The sequence below is a fragment of the Pleurodeles waltl genome, chromosome 10 (genome assembly GCF_031143425.1).
Source record: "Pleurodeles waltl isolate 20211129_DDA chromosome 10, aPleWal1.hap1.20221129, whole genome shotgun sequence".
NCBI classification, from domain to species: Eukaryota; Metazoa; Chordata; class Amphibia; order Caudata; family Salamandridae; genus Pleurodeles; species Pleurodeles waltl.
In genome coordinates this window covers 74,845,264-74,870,444 of record NC_090449.1, presented here as the reverse complement: position 1 = coordinate 74,870,444, position 25,181 = coordinate 74,845,264, and the positions used below count along the sequence as shown (strand labels likewise).

The window sequence follows — 25,181 nt, the reverse complement described above, 5'->3', positions numbered from 1 at the left end:
GTGCTAGCACACGCTCGCTCACCACACTAGGTTATTTACTTTACTGAATTCTGGAAACTAAAGCCATATTTAGAAGGCAGGTCAGTGCTCTTTGTCAATGCATTTGAGCCATAATGGAACGAGTGAGGTTTTATTGTTTGCCTCTTTCTAAGACTCTCTAATAGGTGCTCTAGCTGTACTTCTGGTCAGTCATGTGAACTTCAAACAACGTTTCTGCTATAGCTGCTGTTGGGTAGCTGAAGGAAGACTGGAGCAGATTGGTTTATTTTTTTGGGTACCTATTTTACCAAGTATCCCTATGATCCAAACCATCTCGATAATGGTATCAGTGGTGTTTTTTTGTGTTTTTGAACCATTGTAATTGTCACTGCCATTCTTCCCCCCCCCCCCCCCCCCCCCCCCAATTGAATCAACATTACTACATTTTCAGTGCTTTTCAGTGAAAGGAAAAGAAATGCAACTTAATGTTCCATTAACCTGAATGATTTGCCTCGTTCTTTGTTGGGGAGGGGATGCTGTATAGTCATGCAGTAAACAAATCCTGTTGCAGAACTTCATACATATAGATGACTCAGAGCTCTGTTTTATTTCCGCCCAGGAGCTGAGTATGGACTCTGTGTTGCACATCCGGATTCGAACAATAAACTACGTCTGTGAGCTGGCAAAAACAAAAAAATTCGAAGAGGTTTGTTATTTCAATTTATTGGATGTATGCACATTCAGAAATGTTTTTGATACATCATGTAACATCAGCTGCACTGATTACATTCGGAGTATAAACCAGTTGTTATCAATTGAAAGGCCTAATTTAAGACTATGTAGCAGTGTATGTAGCTGTGCTGTAAGAACACCCCTTTTTTGTAGCACAGCAAACCTTCTCATATGTTGTGGTGTAATCGCAATATTTGTTCTAGTTTGTTTTGAGTATTTCCACTCATGAGTTCATTCTACACTGGCTAATTTAAAAAATATAAAACAAGCTTTTTTGTTTGGTTCAAAAGCTTTTAATATTTCAAGACACAAATTAAAAACATGAATATAATTCACACAATTCCTGTGAGGCGACATTAAAGTTATCTGAAGAACAATTCAGGAGACACTTACTTTATTTCATGCAATGTGTAGATCAGTCAAAGGAATTCATCAAAGATAACGCAATACATACCTCAGACATGCTTGTTGTAGCATTGCGAAGGGAAGTATATGACACCCCATTGGTGCCTGAGTCAATCCTGAAGGGGATATTCCACCACCATGTTGTCTGGGCATGGAAAGAAATTAACAGAGTAACATGTCTCTGTGCGACTTTAAATGTCAGAAGTACAAGGAGAGAGAAGGGTGGTGGCTGCCAAATGTTGATTTACAACTGTTATAAAATGGAACAAATGACAAATTATTGAAAAAAAAAAATGAAATTGCTGGCTGACTCTGGCTTTTGTACTATTCAATGCTCAAAATAGTGTTTCAAAATCTTCCTGTAAAGAATCGCCAAATCGTTTCTCAGTCCGTGCTGTCTTGCTTAACATTCTCCATATAAACCTCCTTATATTGCCTGTGGTTGACAGATAACATTCTTGCTGTTCCTACGCTTTGGAAATCAGTATATTTCGAAGGGTCAGTATCTTTACCCCACCTGCTGTGGAATTCAGCTGATTTGAATGGATTTACCATTCAGAAATGGTAAAATAATCTTTAAAAAATTGGAAATACCTATATCATAACCCAGAAGTTCATAGAAATACAGACGGTCCCGATGACTCTAATGCAGAGGGTTTAATAGAAAATACATGCATATGGTCCTTAACACTTGTAGGTTTTCTTTAGTGGGTGGGGTGAACTTGCAGAGTTACATAAGCACTCTGCAAGATTCTACAGAGTACTGCCAATGAGTGGAAAATATGCAGGCCGGGCTGCAACGTAGCACCAATAGCGCGAACAACACTGAAAAATTAGCACGAATGGCACAATGCGGCGTGCAAGAGCGTGCAACCTTCAAGTTGATATCGCTCAACCAGAAAATCTACTCAAGCGGCAGCAAATCTACTTGAGAAGCAACTCTCTGACCACGACTGTCCATGTCAGAAAATCATGGCAGGGCGATGCGAAATCTCGCTCACATTCTGGAGTCACTTGAGAAAAAAGTCCTACCATGCGGCAATTGGCGGAATTTGGCTGGAACTCCACGTTACACAAGAGTAACACAGAGTCAACATATTCCACTGGTGAAATGAAACATTTTGTTCTTCTGTAACAATTCAAGTGTATTAATTCTTGAGTAAATGCATTAATGCATGCCTAAGAAAGGTCATGCAGAGTTCATGCGGTCTGGCCGTGAGCAGATGCACGCAGCATTGTGATCGTAGACCTTTCAAAATCTGACTGATAATGCATTTGAAAATACCTGAAAATTTTCAATTTTTAAGTGATCCTATGACGCTGTGAAATTAAATTTACAGTCCTTGATTAAAAACTACTTGCCCTTGGGAGTGTTTGTCCTCCTGCTTTAGTCAATCAATTTTAGAAATGCCTTTCTGCTTGGTGGTTGTGGCTACTCATGGTGTCTCATTTTATGTGTTTACTTTTGGAACCTCTTTGCAGCATGCCGTGGAGTCAATCTGGCAAGCGGTCTCTGATCTTTTGCTGCCAGAGCACCCAGCAGAGGCCAGGCATGCAGTACTGCACCTCCTGAAAGCCATCATTCAGGGCCAGGTAATTAGTTGTTTTAAGGATTGATTGTTGTTGTGATGGAGACATACTGCTGAGCACAGCTGTGTGTCTGCATGCTGGTTAAGCAGTAGGTTTGCTATGATACCCTGAAACATTATCTTTTTACTTTTAAAAGGCAAATTGTATGATTAGATAAAAATTCTTACCAACCACAGTAGCAGTTTACTTAACTGCAGAATAAATTGTAACATTTTGCTTCAGAATATGTATTTACCACATTTGCAAACCACTATTTGGAACTGGAGTTGAAAATGTATAAACAGTGCTATTCATATTTATAATAATAATATTTATAATAATCTGATTAGTACAGTGAAAGGCCAAAGATAATGTGGCATCCAGGGTCGTGCGTTTAAAAAAAACAAAAACCAAAAAAATTTTTTTTTTTTAAAAGGGGTTGGTCTATTGAAACTTCAAAATGGAGGAAGCGGCTAGAGTATGGTATTTTTGGGGTTGTTTACAATGATGCTTAGTAGACACTGTCAAGTCTTTTTCATTTTTAGTGCTCACTTTACCACATGTGAAACACATTCGTGCTTTCTCAAACAAAGTGTTCCTGCTGAATTTGACGCACTGTTCATCATAGATGGCGTACGTTGTGAATGAAAATTGCTTATAAGTGCACATTCTCTTCACGTGAGAGTCTAGTTCTTTTAAAAATACCAGCTTGAAAATGCCGCAGAACAGTGTCCCCCATACCAGTTCCCTGTTAGTGACTTTGCCTTCTATTTTGCATGCAATCTCCTGTAGAGGCCTGAAGGTTAGACCAGACTCTAGGCTTTTTCCACCCAGCTGCCACTGTCTGAGATAGGCAGTAAAGATGTCAATCCAACTTATTTTCTGTGAAGTTGACACCTGCATTTTCCAATTTGGACTGGACACACCAATTCTCTTCACTCCACTCATCAGCCATCAGCAGAAGCAAGTGTTTTTAACCACCAAAGATGTGGATATTCTAGAACTGACAGACAAATAATGTATTGTTACCATGTGCTGCATGTACATCACAATGCTTAATGCCCTACAGGGTTGTCTAGGTACCCTTACATTCAGTCTCCTTTTTCCTGAGGAGATGGTCATACAAAGTGTTTAAAAGTGGCGCATATGGTCCTCCTATTTTAACTCGACCTGTGATCCATGAGCACCCAATCCTGTTATGTTTCAGCCTGCCTCACAATGTTCATGATCTCTTATTTATTTGCTGTTAGTGATATTTAGTTTTCAGATGTTTGGTATTTAATTCACTTAATCATCTTAGCTTTTTTGAGCATTTAGCTGTGACTGGTTGTACTTGGGTGGCAGGCTTTTGTTAAAGGTAGAAATATTTTCTCCAAACCGCCCTTTTGATGTACAATCCCATAATCTAACTTTGAAGTTTCTATTGATTGTCCAGTTTGATTGTGTTCTATTACACACTAGTACAGCTCTTCAATATTCTGTATAAGCGAGCAAGGAGATATCACCCTGTTTGGCAGAGAAAATGAGTGAAGAACCTTTGTAATTAGGAGTTGAGCCAGAACACTTTCAAGGACGCTATCCATCAAGTGTCACCCGAGAATATGGAGTAGGACAGCTTATAGCTGTGTTATATCTGAACATGAGCTCATCACTGGTCGGCATGTTTGGAAAAACTTAGGGTTGAAGATAGTGGTAGTTGTATTCGATTACCACAGTTTGCAGGTGTCCTCCATACAGTTTGCACTTGGGGAATTGAAGAGGCTTCTGCTTGTACAGAACCCAGCGGCTGGAATGCAGACACATTCTTCAGTTCAAGCAGTGATTACTCATAAAGGCTGATGCCATATGTCATTAGGACTCTCACAAAGTAACAAGACTGCTGGATTTTGGGTGACAGTACCTCTGTGTTTTAGGCAACTGAGTCACTCCTATGGCAGCTATCGACCCAACCCTCCTAGCTCACTAGCAGTACCTCACCAAAATCCAACTGGTAAAGGTAATTTGTGGCAGCCTTGCGTGGACTCTGAAAACCCCTCAGGCAGATCGTGGTGGAAGCGAGTCTTACTCATTTTTCTCCACATACAAATCTCTCTCACACGTAGGCAAAAAGGAGATGCAGGAGAGCTTTCAATGCATTTATTGAAAGAACTGCAATCTACGATAAAACGCATGAGCTGAAATGATTAGTATAATGAGGAATAACAAAAATAAGGTTGTGAATATAAACAACCCCAACATATTGTAATAACATGAGTGCTCTGAATCCGAGCTGGTTGTGCTGTACCATCTCTGTAAATGATTTTGATGTTGCTCTAATGGTAATATATTAGTAGGTGCAGGGTACTCTTGTTCATATTAAAGGAATTCCTGGGTCTGTAGTTTTGATGCAAAGATATAATCAACATCAGATGCAGTCAGGGAGGTTGCCCATTGAATCAAATGTAGATGTAATGCTTCAGCGTTTGTAACGCTGGCCTTGGTGACCGCCTGGAGGGCTGGCATCGGGCTAACAACAATAATGCGTTCCCATTGGGCAAGTGGCCTCTCCTTGATGAGTCAGTGTTTTTTCTGTTGGTCATAACGTTGTTCTGCTTTGGAACACAAGTGTGATTAGTACGCTATGGGTACTGTCACCTCCATTAAATGTAACATAGGTAAAGCCAATTACACCAGCAATTATTCTGATGACCAAGTCCGTTTTGTTGTCATGTGTGTAAATATTTAGCTTCAAACATATTTGCTGGAGTTCTGATGATGCGTGTATGTTCTATTTTCCAGCATACAATGGTTTTATGCGTTGTGCATGATCGGGAATGTATGTTCTGACAAAGTTAAAGAAACCCAGCAATGACTACAGTTTCTTAATAGTATTTGGAGATTGAAGTTGAGCCCATTTTTCTAGAAAGTGCGGGCCAGGCTCTTGTCTTCATCTGATAGTTCATATCCCAGGAAAAGGACACTTAAGAAAGCATTTTTTTGTTCTTTGAAATTGAATTTGTGGCCCTGGGGGGTGAATCCCAATATGATCCTGGCCAGATATATGTTAAGGTCGCAATCTGTTGATTGCAGCCACATTCTTCTTTTTTAAATTGGGGTATTTCTTGAGGAGATTGGTCCTTTTTTTTTTTTTTTTTTGTACGTAAGCCTCTGAGGAACGTTGTAAATCCTTCTTTGGCTCCGTGTAGTCACTACGAGTTGCAGACCGTCCCACTCAGTTTATCTGGTATATCCTGAAAGGAACGAGAGGGATGTGTATCAGTATATTGGTATCTATCAGGAGTTTCTCTATTTTGTGGATGATATCTTCTTTTAGAGGTCTCCGGATGCGGAGAGTTTCCTCTCTACTTCATCTGCATTTTGTTTTTATTTATCCCAGCATTTTTTTAGAACCCTCTTGTTTGATACCTTCCTTAGGGATGGTACTCTGAAGTTGTGGTTTAGTTGGTCTGGCCCCCAGACTATCCCGACCCATACTAGTATAGGTGAAATAATCTTTGCCAGTTCACGCTCCTGTTCCTGCTGAGGAACCTCTGAGTTGTTGGCGAATACAGTGCTGCTGCTTCTCCTTTAATGTGACTTTAAATAATTGATGACACTCTGTCAAAATTGTGCATCAGTTTCATTCTCAAATCCAGGGCAGGGGTGGCCCAGTGTTCATTTTGAATTTGTTTTAACACTTCCAGTAAATTGGCAGTGTCAGGGTACCATGTGTGGTAGTGTAAATTGCGCTGAAGGCTGAACCCAATGGTTAGTCCTCTTTTGAGGGAACCATGCCAAACGGCAAGCACATGGCAAGAATTAGATGTTTGTCTTGGGGTCCTGTATGGGGGAACATTGCTTCCAGCTGACTTGTTTTTTGCTCAATCCTGAACGGAATCTTCTCCCGCTCTGTGGGTGCTTTTCCCATTATTGAGCATACTGTTGGTGGATTAATTCCTGGGACAGCCAATAGATGAACAACTGGAGAAGCCCTTGCTGGGGCTGGTGTTCAAAGTCTGCATCATAAGTTGTATTACTTGTATATATATTTCTACTGGCTTGTTGTGAAGTGTGCTTACATCAGCTACTTACATAGCATGCACATTAGGATGTGGTGTATATGTGCCAAGTGTTGGCCTCTTTGGTTCAGCTTTGCTTAAAGGTCCTAATCTCATGGGTTGTACTACATGTGGAAGGGTGCCATATTGTAAATATATCTTTGAGTTAAGAAAAAAAAAGAAGGGTATACATTACGGTACATGATACCTGTTGCAGATAAAGTAAGTACAAACACTTCAGGTTTACAGTCCCGTTGCTGTTAATCTGTAGGATAATGGTACACATCACACCTTTGGCACAAATGTTATATATTCACAGCATTATGACACTTGCAACTGAACAATATCCTGTACACACACACACACACACACACACACACATATATATATATATATATATATATATATATATATATATATATATGTTACCCTTGTCAGCCTTTACATTAAACATTTACAGCCTTAAACTATGAAGTGTGTGCATCAGGACTAGTCAGTGAGAGGTAGTTTGTAGATTATGCTGTGGTGCGAGGGCGGAGAAAGGAGTGTTGCAGCCTGTTATTCTGGGCCCCATTATCTGTATGCGGTATGATGACCATGAGGACGGGCAAAGCTCCACTAGTTTGATTTACACTAACTTTTGTTGTTGATTTGGTGGGTCGGGGTTGCCGAATGGTAAGTTTGTGATGCATCTAGTCTGTATGGACCCTATCCGCTTTAGGTACAGTGTGCCTGTTCAGGTTGCCTACGCAGCAAAGTGCATTTTGACCCCTTCTAAGAGTCTCTGCCATTCTAGTGGCCTGGTTGGGGCGGTTGCCGTGTGTCTGGGCTGTATGCATCGCCTGCTGTTGTGCGAGTATCTCTGTGCGCAAGTCGGCTAGCCATAGTGTGATAGGTGGAGCTGTGGCTAATTTCCAGCACAAAGCTAATCGGCATTTTGCCAGGATCAATGCCAGGTCAATGAATTTGTTAAAAGGTTTACATTGTGCCGTGCGGGATGTAACTCCAATATATAATGTAATCCTTCCCTGTGGAGTTGGTTTCCCACTATCATGTCAAGGATCCCATTAATGGGCTACCAGTAGGGGATGATGTAAGAGCTTGTTCACACCGTATGTATGAAATCAGCTTCATTGGACGGACATCTCAGACATATGTCCACTGCACCCCGGTATAACCTCGCCAGTCTCTTCGTAGTGAGGTAGGTATGGTGCAGGTAATTGAATTGTGTGTATTTAAGCCTGGCATTAGTGTATATGATTGTGGGCACTGAAAGGCACTGTGACCGGTGTTTATCTCTTATAGGGAGGGTAGAGTCCCAGTAAGTTCTGAGCAAGTGAAGGGGTTGTTCCCTGTGCATAAAGCACTGCAGATGTTAGTTACAGCTCATCGTGTGCATCCCAGAGGCTACAGCACCTGTAACAATGCTGATGTTGCTGGTTCCTCCTGTGTTTTTCCCAGTACTGCTTTAAATAGCTTGTGAGTGCAGAGTATGTCAGGAAGGTGCCCAGCGATTTGCCGTAATCGTCCACCAGATTATCAAATGTGGCCAATACCTGATCTGTAAATAAGTCTCCCCATTCTGTGTTGCCCACCCTCTCCCAGGCAGCTGCCTCCAGTCGAGAGTGCATGTCTGCACAACCTGGCAGTACCCTCAAGGGCAGCCCCAGTGAATATGAGTAACAGGAGTTTTTCGTGCATGTATAGGTGTACCAGCATTTCTTGGCAACTCTCCTTAAAATATTACTGTCCACTCCCGGTAGGTCTGGGTCAGTTCTCAGCATCCACTTCAATATCTGGTTGGGGGAGCTATCCCTGAAGCTATCCCCCAATTTGTTCTAATTGTGTGAGACCAGGCAGTGCATAGGCTATTGAAGTTGGGCGGCGGTGTACTAATGCTCATAATTTGGTGTGCCTAATTCCCCCACCCCCCTTGCCAGTGGGGTATATAATTTATCCAGTGCCGCCCGTTTCCTACCCTTTCTCCTTGTAAATGCTAATGGCATAGAACACGTCAGCGAACATTTTGCGTGGTAGCAGGGCCGGGATAGCTGAGAAGTATAACAGCCTAATAAGCACTAGCATTTTGGAGATGGCAACTTTGCCCAATGGGGAAAGGGGTGGGGGAGGTGACATCCAAAACTGGAGGGAGGACTGCATGTCCGTTAGGGCTGTGCAAATATTTGAATCTATAAGATCCTTTCTGAATGGCAGATTCTAACACCCAAGTACTTAATGGTGTCAAAGGCCCATGTCAGAGGAGTAGATGGAAGCTCTTCCAGTTGCTCTTCTGTAAGATGCTAGGAGAAACAAACAGGGTTTTTCCCAGTTTACCCATAACCCAGATGCTCTGCCAAATTGGTGTAGGATGTCCATCAGTTGACTTAGTACCCTTACCTTGGTGCGCTGATATATAAGGGAATCATCTGCATATAAAGATATAATATGCCAGCCATCCCCGACACAGAGGTCCCATGCAGGCGCACGCTCCTGAAGGGTGCAAGCCAGAGGCCCCACCACCAGTGTAAAGATCAGAGGTGACAGAGGGATTCCCTGGTGGGTCCCTCATCCTATAGTGAACGAGTCCAATATCTGGGTGTCCCCGTCTTCACTCGCGCCACTGGAGTGTTACGAAGAAAGGCGATCCATTTAAGGAAGCAGGGGCCAATGCAGATTTTCTTTAATGCTGATATCTGGCACTCCCAGTCCAGGGTGTCGAACGCTTTCTCTATATCGAGTGAAGCAACCCAAGCATTATCCTCCTTAGTTTTCGCCCAGCTCATGAGCACGAATAGGCATCTAAGATTCATAAACGTGTTCCTACCCGGAATAAATCCATTTTGATTGGAGTGAATCATACTCCTAATTATGGGTGTCAATTTATTTGCCGGTACTCTGCCAAGTCTTTTATAGTCTGCATTAAGCAAGGAGAGAGTGCGGTAGCACGCCATCAGTAAGGGGTCACTACCTGGTTTGAGTATCACCACCAGTATCACCTCACACTTGGACGCAGGTATCATCCCCTTGGTATACACAGTGTTAAATGCTGTCAGCAGTTGGGGGTCAAGTAATGTTTGGTTGCGGCATAAAGCTCAATCGGCCACCCGTCTGTTACAGGCGTTTTACAACGCGCAGTGTGTTTAATTGCCTCTTCAATTTCAGAAGCCTGTAAAGCAATTTCCAGGGCATCTCACGCAGCTGATTGCAAGCGTGGAATGGTAATGCTGTCCAAGAATGTCCCAGTATGGTCACTTTCAGCATTTTCTGGGTCAGAGTATAATTTGGAATAATACAAGCGGAAGGCGGAATTAATGGACTCCAGTGTGTTGAGTGACTCTCCAGTCCAATCTCGAATAGCGGGGATTGGAACTCGTGAAGATTCAGGTCTCAGGAGCCAAGCTAAAAGTTGCCAGGTTTATCTCCCTTTTAGTATTTCCCTCCCTTGGTTTTCCTTGTAGTCTAAGTTATCGAGCCCGTCAAGAGCCTCTTTATAATCAATGCAAACTTTTGCTAGTCGGGCGGCTGCCGTCCCGTCTGTTGGTAAGAGCTGCTTGTATGGTCTCATTTCAGACTCTTACTTGAAGTTCTTGGCGTAATGTTAACCTGGTGCCATAAGCTGTCTTAATTGCACGGCCCCTAAGAGCTGTCTTGAATTCGTCCCACTCAATCCTGGCGTCAGTGGCCAAACCAGCATTTGTCTCAGAATACGTTGTAATTTGGTCCCTGATGGAGTCTCCGAATGCTTGATCTTGTAATGCTGGCATAGGAAGTGTCCATGTGGATATACATGGAAGCTGACGGCCCCACATCAGCCAGAGTCACAAGGGGGAGTGGTCTGATGGGTGAGACTGAGATATTCTGCATTGCCAACCTTTGTTAGTGCCTCTGAGTTACAGTAGAAGAGGTGTATTCTGGTATGCAAATCATGCAGCCCAGAGAAAAGACTATTTACGGAAATTGGGGTGCAAGCCCGCTATGCATCCGAAAGCTGAATGTGTCACCCATCGTCACAAGTTGGACTGGGCCCTGGTTATTGGTGTGCATGATCGATCTTGTTCTATTTCTGGGACAAAATTAAAATCCCCTCCCCAGTAGCAAGTTGCCAATATATTATGCAAGAGCACCTGGGTGAGTGTTTGCAAAAATGTAACCTGGTTGGGGGCATAATGGGAAATTGAGATTGGTGCACTGGCTAAATGACCCTCTAGAACTGCATATCTCCCTTCAGGTTTAGTCCGGGTGTGTAGTACTTCTAGTGGCACCCCGGGGGCCGCCCAAATAAGAACCCCCCTAGTGTATCTGGAGTACGTGGTCCCCACCAGTGTGCCCCACCAGCATCTGCATAACTTTTCCAAATCTGGAGTGGTAAGATAGATCTCCTGTAATAGCGCCACATGTATTTTTTTCATCTGTGTAAAAATTAGTACACCCGATGTCTCTTAACAAACCCCGCCCAACTCCATGACGTTCCAAGACAATAAGAGTTTTGAGTTATTTGCATTTTTGAACAGTAGTACCACAGTTAACACAGGATTTATCACTAGTACTGCGTAGATTCGTCTCCCCATGTCCGCCTGCCCTCAGCCCTTGTACTGACTGTTCCCCATCGGTCACACACCGATATAAGTATATGAAATTGAAAATACCTTTAACTAGAACAATCCACATGCTACCCTCAAGGTACAGCAACAAACTCCTGATCCCAACCTGTTACTCCAACAGGCGACCAGCCAGTGGCACTGTAATGCACGTAAGAAACACAGCTATCAACTGTTCAGCTTTTGATACACCTTTCTTTTTTGGGGGATGTGGTTAGAGGGCTATGTAAGCACCCGCTAAATCACGTAGTTCGGTACCTAGCCCTTAAAATGAAGTCGTAACCTCCTCCTCTTATCACTGTCAGGATTAGGTGAAGCACCCCTTGGTGTGTTCTGTTGTCACAGTACAGATGATTTTTATACCATCTTGTCCGCTGTCTGCAGGGTCACCCGGCGGCCACCGCCCAGTAGTACATCTTCTCAGGCCCTGTTTGCCGCCAGATTGTCTTTGTCTATCCGTTCCTGGATGGACAAAGGCGGGAACGGGGAAAACGCTTGCAGCTCCACCTTTGTTATCACCAGGGTCCTCTCCTTAGCTGCTTGTTCCCTGGACAGTCCTGCCTGCAGTTGGTGACGGCACAGTCCCTGGCTCCCACGCCTCAGGCCCTCCAACACCTGCTCTGGGGCCTCTGCTGTAGCAATAGTTATGCCTTTCTTTTCCAGCCACACCCATACCTCCTCTGGAATGTTGCAAAATATGGTGGCGTCGCCATTCATGTTGTGAAGCGTAGCTGGGCACTGCAACAAATTTTTTAATTTGTTGTCTGGGTCTGCGCTTCACTGATAAGGACAACATTGCATTGTAACTCCAGGGTATAATCAGGGTAAATGTTTACCTGGGAGTCCTGCACGCTCCACGGGCCCTTTGTGCGGGAAACGTGGAGGATGTGGTCCCTATCCCGATAGTTAAATAGGCGGGCCACCACAGTGCGTGGTGGAGCCCCCGGGGTAAGAGGCCTGCCCGGCACCCTATGAGCTCATTCAACTGAAGAAAAAAGTTGAGTGCTTACGCTGAAGGACTGTTTCTGAGAGCCGTTCCTCAATATATAGGTCCATGAGGGGGCCCTCAACTCACTCTGGGAAGCCCACTATGCGTATATTGTTGCGGTGGGATCTGCCTGCTAAAGAAGTGGCGCCACCTCCCTCTGTAGGGCCCTAATGTGTGAGGTGGCGTCTGAGACCGATCGTCTAAGGGATGCCGGTGTCGATTCTGTAGCTTTGACTCGCTCCTTCTGTTTCTTGTGATCTTCTCGCATATGGCCCATATCTATCCGCAAAGCATCGATCTTGGGTTCTAGTGTTTTAATATCGAGTACAGCAGCTAGAATCTCGTCGAACCTGTTCAAATGCGCTGCTAGATTTACTGACAGGGTTTCAGACTGGGGATGTGAATGCTCTCCATCTATACCGGAGACATGTGCCCCGGGTGCACCTGTTGCCACCCGTCCTTCTTAGTGCAGCCCATCTCAAAACCAGAACCACTGCTGTAGGGGTGAGCACGTCAAGCAACCCAGTTGGCTTTGTTTATTTGGGCCACAAGGGAGCCAGGATATTATAAGGGGCTGCAGTGGCCATCGTGGGAGGACTGAGTGCACAGGCAATCGCTCCCGTTAACCAGCATGAGCCAGGGGTCTCAATCCTCATTCCTGCCCTTGAGGGTGCTCCAGCAACGCTCCACACACTTTGAAGGGGGAGAGGGGTTAGTCAGGCGGGGTGGCCCACAGCGGGAAGCGGGGTTTAAAGGATTCCATATTCGTTACAGTAGCCTGGTGAGGCGCACATGCTGCCTCGTGCTTGTACCACTGGCCACCCCACCCTTCTGTGTCCTCCTTACTTCACTCCGGTAGTCAGGCCCACAGGTGCCGTTCTCAGTCCCGCCAGACCGCTGTTACCACTGAGCAGCAGCTGGCCAGGCCCCGCTGGTATGTTGGTGGGGGGTCCGCATTGTACACACGGCCCCTGTCCTCAGTGCTGTGCCCCAGGGTTCACCTCACTGCTCCAAGGCCACGCGCTATAGCATATGAAGGTCTGATGGGGAGCGGGGATGCATCGGCTAAGCCTCGTTCCCCCCCCCCCCCCCTTAAAATTCCCCCCCAAACCGCTACCTCGGTCATGGTGATTCCAAGTTCACTGACCATTTCTTGCAAGTCCGTGGGCAGTGGGGTATAGGACCTCCTCTGCCCTTCCTGCTCACTTCAGGTATGTATCTGCGTATCTTTACCCCATTCCTCGGCGGGGTCCGGCGTTGTGCCGTGATTAAGTGCTTCAGCACAGGAAGATCTCCGGCCCCACCTTCGCTGGGGGTACACCAGCCGGACTGAGATGTGGCCCAGGCCCGCGGAGCGGTCATCGCAGGCACCTGTTTCCTCGGATCTGAGGGTGAAGGTCAGGTGACGAGACACCTAAGGCAGGCCACATCGGTGCTCATGCGTTTGTGGTGCGAGTTTTTTTTTTGTTTTTTTGGGGGCGAGCTGATAGCATTGGAGGTGATTGGGTAATGGAAGGGGTTGGGTGCTCACACTTCGTTCGAACTGAGAGTCCGGGTGGGGCAGTTAATGCATGCTAATCGTAGGACCTGGAGGGAGCTGAGCTTTAAACGTCCACTCCGATTGCCATCTTGGCCACGCCCCTTGATGTTCTTGATAAGAGAGAGGTATCTCTAATTAATTATTGGTAAGCTCTGTACTGTTGTGGTACATTTGCTATTCTGTATGCGTGAAATGTATGTGTATGCATCTACTTCAGGAAAGTTGACCCAGGGATAAAATATTTCTATCCACTATGGGCCATGGGCTTCCCTGACAAATGCAACGTCCCTGTCATCTTCTGTTAAGCCATTGGCTAAAAGAAACTGTGTGAGCGGTTGTCTGCAGTTATCCTATATGGTAACATTATTTACAGTATTTGGAAATAGGTATTAGGATTGGAAACACCAACAGGGGCAGAAGGTCCTTTTATGGTTTAAGCTAGAACAACCTACAGCCTAGATAAGTGCTTCCTATTTAGCTGAGGAGAATTGCCCCTAAGACCACAGATGTCTCTGTGTGACGGCACTTAGGGGACCTTTAGTGTGTGTGAGACAGATACTCAGGAGACTTGTAAAATTAGAGTCGACACCATCATTGGTGGCACCATGTCATAAGAACTCTCACAAAGTAATGAGACTGCTGGATTTGGGCCGGCAGCACCTCTACGTTGTAGGCAGCTTAGTACCTCCTATACCAGATGGCAGCTGTCAGCCCAATCCTACCAGCTCACTGGCAGTACCTCACCTAAACCCAAGTGGAAAAGATGATTTGTGGCAGCCTTGCAGGGGCTCTGAAACCCCTCCGGGAAATCCTGGTGAAACTAAGTCTTACCCTTTTTTTCTCTACATAAGTCTTACACACATTTTTCAATACTTTTATTGAGCGGACTGCAAACTACGATAAAATGCATGAGATGCAATGATTAGGATAACGAGGAGCAACAAAATTAGGATTATGTAAATCAGATGTGAATATAAACAACCCAAACATATTTATAATAATAACAGGAATACACAATTCCTACGTAAAAGCCTAATCTCTAGCCCCTAGGCGAGAGCATGGCGATGTAGGCCAAATCCGTCGTGCAGTGTCCATGACACGTACGCCCACCCCTGTTGCCTTGGTACAAGGTCAGCCCGCCAGTCTCCAGATCAAGGTCCGTGGAGAAACGAAGACTGAGGTCTCCCAAAAACTGGCATGCATCATGGATGGAAATTCTGGCTGCAACTCCCTCTAATGCCCTTTACCCTACAAGATGTTTTTATAGAGGACATGTTTATGCACAGAAGCATGACGGGGGTATGTACCTAAGCGCTGGACTGTTTACGCAGTCTTGGGTCCAGCAATACAAAATATTATTCTGTGCCTCGCATTCTGTTCTTATAATTCCGAGGAAAGAACATGATTCAAAGTATGTCACCCATAACACTGATAATGACGCTTTCTCTGAATAGCAGCTGACATTGAAATTAAAAGAATACCACTAAAAGGTGTAGAAAAATAAAATGAATAAAAACAGCCGAGCATGATAACTGGGTAAAAGGCACAAGCCGCTAGGCTATCACCTTGTGCAAGTGACTAACTAATATTGACCCACGACACACTGCTACAGCATTTGAGGCCCTAAATGGTCAATAGCATGATATGCTGTAGTGCCTGACTAATTTTACAAATGTTTGCCTGGAAGACTTTTATTCCATGGCCCTCGGATCAACTGTCTAACCTTGGAAATTTAGACTTATCGGGTGCACTCTAAGGCCTCGTTGTGCTTAAATTGTGACCTCTTACTTAATACTCAGTATCCTTTGTTCCTAAAGTAAATACAGCTACATTTCTGTTGCTTTCACTAAATATTGACAAGTTGTTAATAATCTGTTTGTGTAAAGCCTTCATGTTCATTCGTGTTTTATAATTTTTGGTATGGCGAGATTGGAACTCTTTATTGTAATGTAGTCTTATTTTTATACCATCAGACATCTGAGTCTGGCCTGGTGCTTTGGTGTACTCGCCTGTAACAGCTAGGCACTTTGTTGGCGGCATTAATTACAACATCTACAACACTTGTATGAGGCACTCTTAGTCTATATTTACATTATACAAATGAATAATAGACTATATGAAAAACATATATTACGCCATGTAATTTAGTTTCTCTTAAGCAAAGCTTCATATGGATACTAACAATATGTGCAAATTAACAGCCACAGAATTGAAAAAACATCCAACATTTGTTTTACATTATAGGTTATTACTGTTTTTTCAGGCCAAAGTGTAAGCGTTTAGGTTCATAGAGAAGAAGAAAAATAGCTTTCTGTGCCTATATCTTTGTATCAATTGTAGTTTGATTCAATCAGTTTCAAAGCTTGGCAGGTAAACTGACAGGAGAGTCTTTGTATACATGAAATAGGACACCAGTACTGTTTGCTCCTTTGTGTTATACTCTTATCAGAACACTGGACCACACCAAACGTGCCAAGCTCTCAGGGGAATACCATTGTTAGAACAATGAAGAGCACCACACGTGACTCTTTTGACACGTCATCACACCTGGTCAATAGTTTGTGATGCCATCATGATACTTATTGCACCCAGACCTGGTCTTTAGCATTTTACCCATGATCAACAATTTTCAATGTTAATACGTTCCCTCTTTTAAACTCTAACCTGAGGTGGCAGCAGACTTTATTTTTATGGTGCGATTTGTAGTGTTGGGCATATATAATTTATCTATGCTTTGTGGATAAATACAAGAGAGCACAAGATACAGTAGTGCTCTACACAATACAGTGTACCTTTTATAGTGAATGTGTACACCGCAACTTCTTCCAAGCAGCTTTGTTAATCTGCAAGATGTTATGACATAAATGACATGATTATCTATCTCTTCCTCCCAATCACTTCTCCAGGGTGAAAGGTTGGGCTTTCTCAGGGCACATTTCTTCAAGGTCATTAAGAACTATCCCTCGAATGAAGATCTTCAGGAGAGGCTGGAGGTTTTTAAGGCCCTGACGTATGATGGAAAGGATATTACTTACCTGGAGGAGGAGCTGGGTATGTATCTTGTCTTGCTGGAGCCTGCAGTGTTGTTTTGTTTTAACAGATAGACATAAGATTCAACCGTCATCTTCAGAAGATGTTGACTAAAAGCTCTCAAAACCCTTAAGGACAGGATACATACAAAAAATACACAAACTGAACAATCAAAGTACACACAAGACGTATCACAGTATAAAATATACACAATCAGAAAAATAAGGAAAAAATAGAGTTCAATCGTGTGTTCATTATGGCTGTTGAATAACTACATTGCTTGAATAAAATAGATATAAAAAAAATAAAGAAAATCAAAAAACTCAGTACGTTTCAGAAATTTCTCACATTTTCCTCTTGATAATAATATGATTTGGGTTAGCAACAGCCAGGGGCCCCCAAAGAGTGTTTATATAAAAACCAACATGAAATTCTTGACGCCTACTGAAAGCAGAAGTTGTGGTAGGCAAAATAAGAAGAAATTGTTCTATGCATAATAAACCAGAAGAGGGATACTTATCACTGTTCGGTTCTCCCATAAAGTTTTGAGCTTCAGCAGGTTGCTGGCCAGATTCTGAAAAGACAGGGCATTCACTCTGCCAACTTGGACGCACATGTCCTGAGAGCTTAATTAATCACCAGTAAGCTACAATAAAACCACAATCCTACATTCAGAAAGTAACCGTTTTATGTTGACTGTAGTTTGCTGGGTGGAAGCTTGTAGATTGGGAGCAGCTTGGGAGAACAGTTGAGCGTTGTGCATTAGTGAAAAAATGGGGGTGGTAAACGCTGAGCAGTTAACTTTTTGTAGTGTGAACAAGCAGGTTATAAGGTATTGCTTATTTCTTAAATTAACACCACTGACTGATCTATGGTTTTAATAAAAAGCCATCAGGAACTCTTCACTGACTGAATTGACTGACACTCAACAGTAGAAATAAATATTAGGTGCTCTGATGTGAGAGAAAGGATTGCGTTGAATGCATTTTTTTTTTATTTTTTAAAGAAAGTGCATCGATCTCATAGGGATGTGTATTATCAACAATTCCTAGTTTGGTACTAGTACATATTATGCAGATGAATCAGTCTGTCAATTCTGAAGCTCAAACAGCTCTTTTTAAAGCATAAAAGGTCCAGGTGAGTGATAGGTGAGACAAGTAGGTGCACCACTGTACAACCTTATAGTGACACAAAGCTACCCAGAATTTGAAAACTCAGTAGCTTTCCTAAAGAGGCTAGGGATGTAGAAAGCACTTGAATAGTGCTTGCTGTACATTTCTAGTAGTTTCTAGCTTGTGATGTTGCTGCTCATTGATTAGTAAATTGCGTTTTTAAAGTCCTCTACCACCAGGCTGGAATGCTCTGTCCAGACTATCTTTGATCGGAACACTGGTTCTGTGCCCAACACTGGCTTTTTAGAAGTAGTGTTGGTTGGTAGTCCTCAAGTCTGAGAGCATAGTGATAGAATTAAGGCTACTACATTGCTCTACTTATGATAACCATATGTTTATCATGATTATAGTGGCACTATATTTGATGAGAGTATAGTCATTGTAAACTCTTCTGACGTAGTCTTGTCTTCCATTTCCTTTTCCGACAGCGGAGTTTGTGATCCAGTGGATGGAAGTTGGTTTATCTGCAGAGTTCCTTCGTGTTCTAGTGAATCTGGTCAAGTTCAACAGTTGTTACCTGGATGAGTATATTGCTCCGATGGTCCAGTAAGTTCAATTGTAACTTTTTTTGTGCTTCATTGGTTTGTGATGGGATGACCACAAATTGTGTTCTCTACAGGCCTGTGGTCAGATGTAGATGGTGTTCTCTGCATGAACCTAAAATATGAGAAGTGTGCTATAAAAATGCCCATGTTTGACAGCAAAGCTTGCCTGGGTGAAGATGCTGCTATATTGTGCCTCCTGATTTGTCCGAACCTGGTCTTCTTTTGCTAGGAACCTGCCTGTTCAGTCTGGGAAAACCTTGTTTCTAAAACGTTCCTCATTAAAATCATTGAAATGATTGAATTATAAATGAGAAGTTGCAGTAGTGAAAAGAAAGGATAGTGTCTGGCCTTCAGTATTTTCTTAAAGAACAACTTTGTGTACAGCTTTGTTTGCATTTGCCACCGCACTGACATTTGATTGGAATTTATAGCTGCCCACAACTTTACATTTCCATATTTCTGCAGACTGGATTACAATGAGATAGGCAAAAGCAGATATAGGGATGTAACCTGAGAATATGAAAAACTTGTGTTGGCTGACAGCATAAAAAAAATTCAGAAAATTAAATTGGCCTCCAATTCCCTAAAACAACTTTTTAAAGGAGTTAAGTCTCATTCTAGTTCTAGTCATCCTTTTAGCTTTCCCCCTTGCCAGGCAGGCGTTCTGTGATAAAATAGCAGATTTTTTACAAAATAAAGTAGAGTCCGCATAAAGGGAGTTTTTGTACCTCATCTGATTTGAGCATAGAACCCTTGTTCACCGATAATAAATAAAAAAAAAACAATTGGAAGTATGTATCTTTCCTCTTGTAACTGTTCATCAAGTGAGCATTTTAATTTAGCATAGTAAGTCAGGAGCCCCCTCAGATGCTCGTCCACCTTAGTTAGTACAAACTCTGGCAGCCAGTCTTGCCCCCAGCCCTTACAATTTTGATGAATTATCACATTACAGCAGACATTCTTTGAAATGGAAGAAGGCTTCCATACTGCGCTTACTTAAAAAAAAAAAAAAAAAAAAAAAACTCCGCCCAATATCACAGCTTCCGTATGTAACCAAGTTATTTGAAAAGCATTGTAGCACCTCCTTGTCAGACTATCTAGAAGAGAATTCTCTCCTACACAACGCACAGTATGGCTTTAGAGAAGGCTATAGTATAGAGACAGCACTGATGGCTGTCTCAGAAGAGATTAGATCTATTAAAGATGACGGAGGGAGAGCCGCGGTAGTCCTTTTGGACCTTTCCGCAGCTTATGGTAAGTAATGTCATATTGCTAGATTGTTTGTCTGATATTGGCATCTCTGGTCTGGTGCACAGTATCCTTTCTTCTTTTTTGAGGGACAGGGAACAGATGGTGGCACTGGGTGAACTTAATTCTAGATCCTTCTCCCTTCCCTGTGGCGTGCCTCAGCGGGACTTCGCTCAACCCCTAGACCCTTTGGCTGGGTTGATTCACTCCTTTGGGTTTGCCACAGTTGCGCACGCTGATGACACACAAATTGTAGTCTCTGTTGAAGAGAACCTGGAAGAAGTTGCTGACAGATTAAATAAGTGTATGAGCTCAGTTGTCAACTGGATGTCTGCTAATTGTCTGAAGTTAAACTCAGACAAAACAGAGGTTCTTATTTTTGAAAGGAGGCCAATTTGTGGTACAACTCATGCTGGCCCAAAACTCTTGGTTCCCTGCCTGAGCCTGTTACTAAGGTACAGAACCTCAGAGTGGTCTTTGACTCATACCTGTCTTTCAGGGAGCAGATAAATGAACCAACATCTTGCATTTCTGATGTTCAGACCCCTGAGGAAAGTGTTGCCTTTATTTCTTTCCAGCTGCAAAAAACAGTAGTCATTGCCTTGGTTTTATCAAGGATTGACTACTGTAATGTCTTTTATATAGGCACTACACAGGGTGTGTTGAAAAAGCTCCAGACGTTGCAGAATGCAGCTGCCCTTCTTCTTAAAATAAACATCCCAAACACAAGTCTGTAACAAATGCCTTGGTGGAGTTTCACTGGCTTCCTGTAAGGAAAGGGGTTGCCTTTAAAGCACTTTGTCTGACATATACAGCTTTGAATGGAGTAGGGCCTGACTATCTTAGGAAAAAATGTATGTGTTACCACCCTCAGAGAAGACTAAGATATGCCTTCTTATATCTGGTCTCTTCCCAGAATCAAGAAGATTTCCTGGGATGGTCCCAGCTTTCTTTTTTCAACCTGTCAGCTTTGGAATAACATGCCATTACAGATTAAAAGCCAGTTCAGGTTGCTTAGTTTCTGTAAACAGCGGAAGTCTTGGCTGTTTTCTCTCCCACTATGTCTCTCTATGCCTGTGGTCAGTATTGAAGGTATTAGCGCCAATACACCCTCTGGTATTTGAGTGCTCAATAAATATCAAATAAATATCGAAATATCAGGGCAACCAGCACAATAATTACACTAGTCTGTTTTAAGTTGTATTTGCATACAACTGAATAAGCTCACTGGAATTCCGAGAATCTTCTCATTAGATTTTAAACTCTCTGATAAAGGTTAAGACTCTCTTACTTGCATGCATGTGAACTGCGTGAATTAACTTTAAATTCCTGGGTATGTTATGACTTAAACCTTTAATCAACTTAAAGTGCAAGTCCTTTGCTAAATATTTATAGAATTACTGTTACTTTTCAACTTAGTTGAATGTGCAAGGACAATCTGTCTTCTCAAAAGGTGCAGCAAAACAGTTGTCCTCTGTAGGGGTCTAAAGAGAAAATCAGAGTTTTTGGATACCCAGTTGTAGCTTAGTTGTGATATCTGGTCTGCATGATAAAGTTCAGTAACATATGTCTAGCTTTCAGTGGGGGGGGGGGGGGAGTGGCCAGCAGCCGATAAAGCTGCAGGTGTAGCGCGGCGCTCCGGGGCCGAGAACGGGACCCGTGCAAACCCTAGCCTTAAATAAGCCCAGATAATCCAAACAAAGGCGGTCCCAACACCAGTGGACCCCGAGCAGAAACCGGAACAATAACAACACCCCTGATCGGACAAGCGGGAAGAAAATGCGAATGAGCTCCGTAACTCCTAAGACCCAAGATGGCGGCCGCGTTGGGAAATCAGCTCCGCTAAGATGAAACAACGGAGCACTCCGACTCGGAACCGTGGTCCCGAGAACACGACCCCCTTTACCAAACAGAAGCAGAGAAGGAATTGTGACCCAGTAGCCGACATGGGCAGGAGGTGAGGAACAGCAGCGCGAACGAGAGAATCAGGCGAGGATGCGGAGCGTAGCTGACCGAAAGACCGAGGCAGCAAAAACACCGGATCGGCGGGGCACGCTGCAACCCGCAAGTTCAGGGACCCTACGAACCCAGGGACAGCGACTCCTCTTGGAACCCCCAGCTCGACACAGCGGGGAGTTCGTGGCCGCAGTGAGGAACCTTCGGCCATAAACACGGCAAGTGCTGGGGGGAAGCGGACGGGTGCTGAGTCGCTGCCCTATCAGGGGGACGAGGGGAACCTGGGGCGGCCGACTTCCCCGAGATCGGAGAGGTGGCGGCGAGAACTGGGGCAATAGACATTTACAACCAGAAGTAAAGGAGTGCATTTAACCAATACCAGTGAGTAGTAACTGAACCAGACATCGTCTAGAAGTGTCCAGGCCCCTCCAGAGGACCACTCCAGAGAAACTATCGCTAGAAACTACAGAAACGGCAGCGCCCCTAAGGATACCCAGAATCGCAAACTGAACCCCACCTCGCACATATGAACACACCTGTCTAATCACCCCTGCCGAACCAGGGGCATAGACGTGGTCCCCAACTGCACTTCGACAGTTGTCTCCCAGTCCGCCGGGGAGTTGCACACGGACAGAAATTTACCTCGTTCCCCAGCACCCAGACGATGCTTGCGCCCCGGCGGGGGCTCCTGCTGTGATGAACGTGACACTGAGAGCTAACCTGCCCGCTCATCAAAATCGTATTCATCGATCTATTGCCCGACGCAAAGTTGCAAAACACTCGAGGTGAGCCCCTCGGCGACAGTACCCGGATCCCAGAACACCAGATCGCCACAACTGAAACCCTCTACCTCCACCAACCTACGAAAAGCATAACAAAATGGGCAAACCCAAAAAACGAAATGGACAAGAACAAGAAGAATTGACGACCAACAAGATGCCCGGACAACCTCTTCACCTGGCCTCCCAGAATGCACCAATTCAACAAGAAACAACCCTGGATACAGTCCTACAAGCCATAAGGGAATCCTGCGAAGTACTTGCACAGAAAATAGACAATCTAACAGTGGACCTATCACTGCTGCGAGATGACCATCGTAAACTTACAGAAAGAGTGGGGACCACAGAATTTTTTTTAAATCTGGTGACGACCACACAGAAGACAATGACCATAGAGGCGGCCGAGATAACGTCCCGAATCAAAACACTTGGAAGCCAGAGCTGAGGATGTGGAAAACTGCTCCCGCAGGAACAACCTGAGACTAATTGGAGTACCGACCGGAGGGTGTGGAATCCTCTGCGGCAAATATGGAAACATTTCTAGAAAATTGGCTCAAAGACACAGTCCCACCTGATTGCCTCTCAGCATTCTTTGCGATTGAAAGAGCCCACCGAGTTCCCGGCAGACTCTCTCTTCCCCCCCCCCCCAACCAGGATCCAGACCACGCCCGATAGTGGCAAAACTATTGCACTTTAAGGACAGGGACTACATCCTTTCGCAAACTCGCATTAAGGGGGAATCATACTAAATAACCAGCGTATCATGATATTTCCCGACTTTACCAAAGAAACTGAAACCCAGAGAGCCTTTTATAATGACTATAAAGGTACTCTACACGAAAAAGGCATCAAGTATGTAATGCTCTTCCCAGCCAAACTTAGAGTTGAGCATGAGGGCAAGACACACCTTTTCTCAACACCACAGCTGGTAGGAGACTGGCTGGCGACCCTAAACTTTACATCTCTAGATCCACTGAACAGATCCTCCCGCATGCCTGGCAGGAAACGTGGTAGATCCTCCAAAAGGGTACTGGAAATAGCACCTCCTAGACATCAATCCCTACAAGAAATGCGCGAGGCAGTAGATGCAGCAGCTGCCTTGAGCAGAGGGACTTTGCATCACTCGCAAACCTCAGGAGATGCTTAGGACCACGACTCGAGCTGCGGGGGTTCCTCAATTTCATCGCAAGATACTTTCACTAATCTACCAAAAGTGACCCCCAGAACGGCAGAAGAAATCATCTAATCCCTCACGAGCCGAACAGTGAATACCCAACTTACCCAGTGAACATTACCTACATACAACTTTCGCTGAGGGGAACTCCCCATGCAACTACAAGGAAATGGTAAACCTCGAATACTCCTCCACGGGCAGCAGATATGCCTCAGCCGGGTCCCCGGAACGGCCCGGAGTGTAAGCTCTTGGCCCTGACGCACCACCCACCACCAATAGGATTTAAGATAAGTTAAAATGGTTTGGACAGTTTTGACATCCGTTCCTGGGGAGATGGAGTTGGGGAAAGTTTTTGTTAGAGTTAGGAATGGGACTATTCATGCAAATACAATCACCATAGTTGGCGGATCTCAAACCAAACCTATGTCATTAAGCCAGATCTCATACATCGCAAAGCTCACGATTAATCCTGTCAATACAGTCAAGACCAATCAAGATAATGACCACACAGTATAAAATAATAACCTCGAATATAAGAGGCTTAAATAATATGTCCAAACGATATAAAGTGCACAACTATCTCAAATGCAGGGGGATACACATAGCCCTCTTACAAGAAACCCATCTGATAGAGCAGGAAGTTAAAGCCCTCAACAAAATATGGAGAGGCCAAATAATCGCCACTAACTATTCAGCCTATGCTAGGGGAGTACTAGTGTGGGTCCGCCCCGGGGTCCCTTTCCAAATACTCCACAAGATCATTGACAAAGAGGGAAGATAAGTGGTGATAAACGGAAGACTAGGAGGAAGAGAAGTGACCATAGGTGGTGTATACGTGCCAAACCACGACCAAGGCAAATTCTTAGATAGATTATCTATAGAAATAGGCCCTCTCTTAGCAGGTGTAAATATAATTGGGGGGGGGGGACTTTAACTACATAGCAAGTAACACCCTAGACAGATCGCACCCACCAGTGTCACAATCCCAATCGTTAAAAACTGCGAAACTGTTCATGGAATGGCAACAACACTGGCAACTAATAGACAGCTTGAGAACAACTAACCCACACTCAAAGGACTATTCATATTACTCACCGGTGCATGATCTACACGTTAGGCTCGACACCATCTTGGTATCCCCCGAAATATAGAGCGACATGTTAGCAGCTGAATATCTTAGCCGAACTATATCTGATCACAACACCCTGATATCTTCTCTATCCTGGGGCAGAGAGAGACCAACCATCCCAAACTGGCGCCTTAGAGCCGAAATGCTCGAAGACGAAGCATTCAAACACACACTACATACAGCTATAGCAGAATTTTTTAAACACAATAAGGGAACTGCATCTACCAGGTCCATTGAATGGGAGACTTTTAAAACATTAATCCGGGGTAAGTGCATTGCCGAAAATATAGGTGTCTGAAA

At 44.0% G+C, this 25,181-nt stretch overlaps 1 protein-coding gene across 4 annotated transcripts in view; it reads left to right on the top strand.

The window, feature by feature from the left end:
- TSC2 (TSC complex subunit 2) overlaps positions 1-25,181 on the top strand; it is a 239,697-nt gene that overhangs the window by 49,999 nt on the left and 164,517 nt on the right. For all 4 annotated transcript variants that reach the window (XM_069209751.1, XM_069209750.1, XM_069209749.1 and 1 more), the window contains exons 3-6: positions 599-685; positions 2,599-2,709; positions 16,755-16,899; positions 18,479-18,596. In XM_069209751.1, the coding sequence (XP_069065852.1) occupies positions 599-685; positions 2,599-2,709; positions 16,755-16,899; positions 18,479-18,596 (461 nt within the window). The remainder of the gene's footprint in view (positions 1-598; positions 686-2,598; positions 2,710-16,754; positions 16,900-18,478; positions 18,597-25,181) is intronic.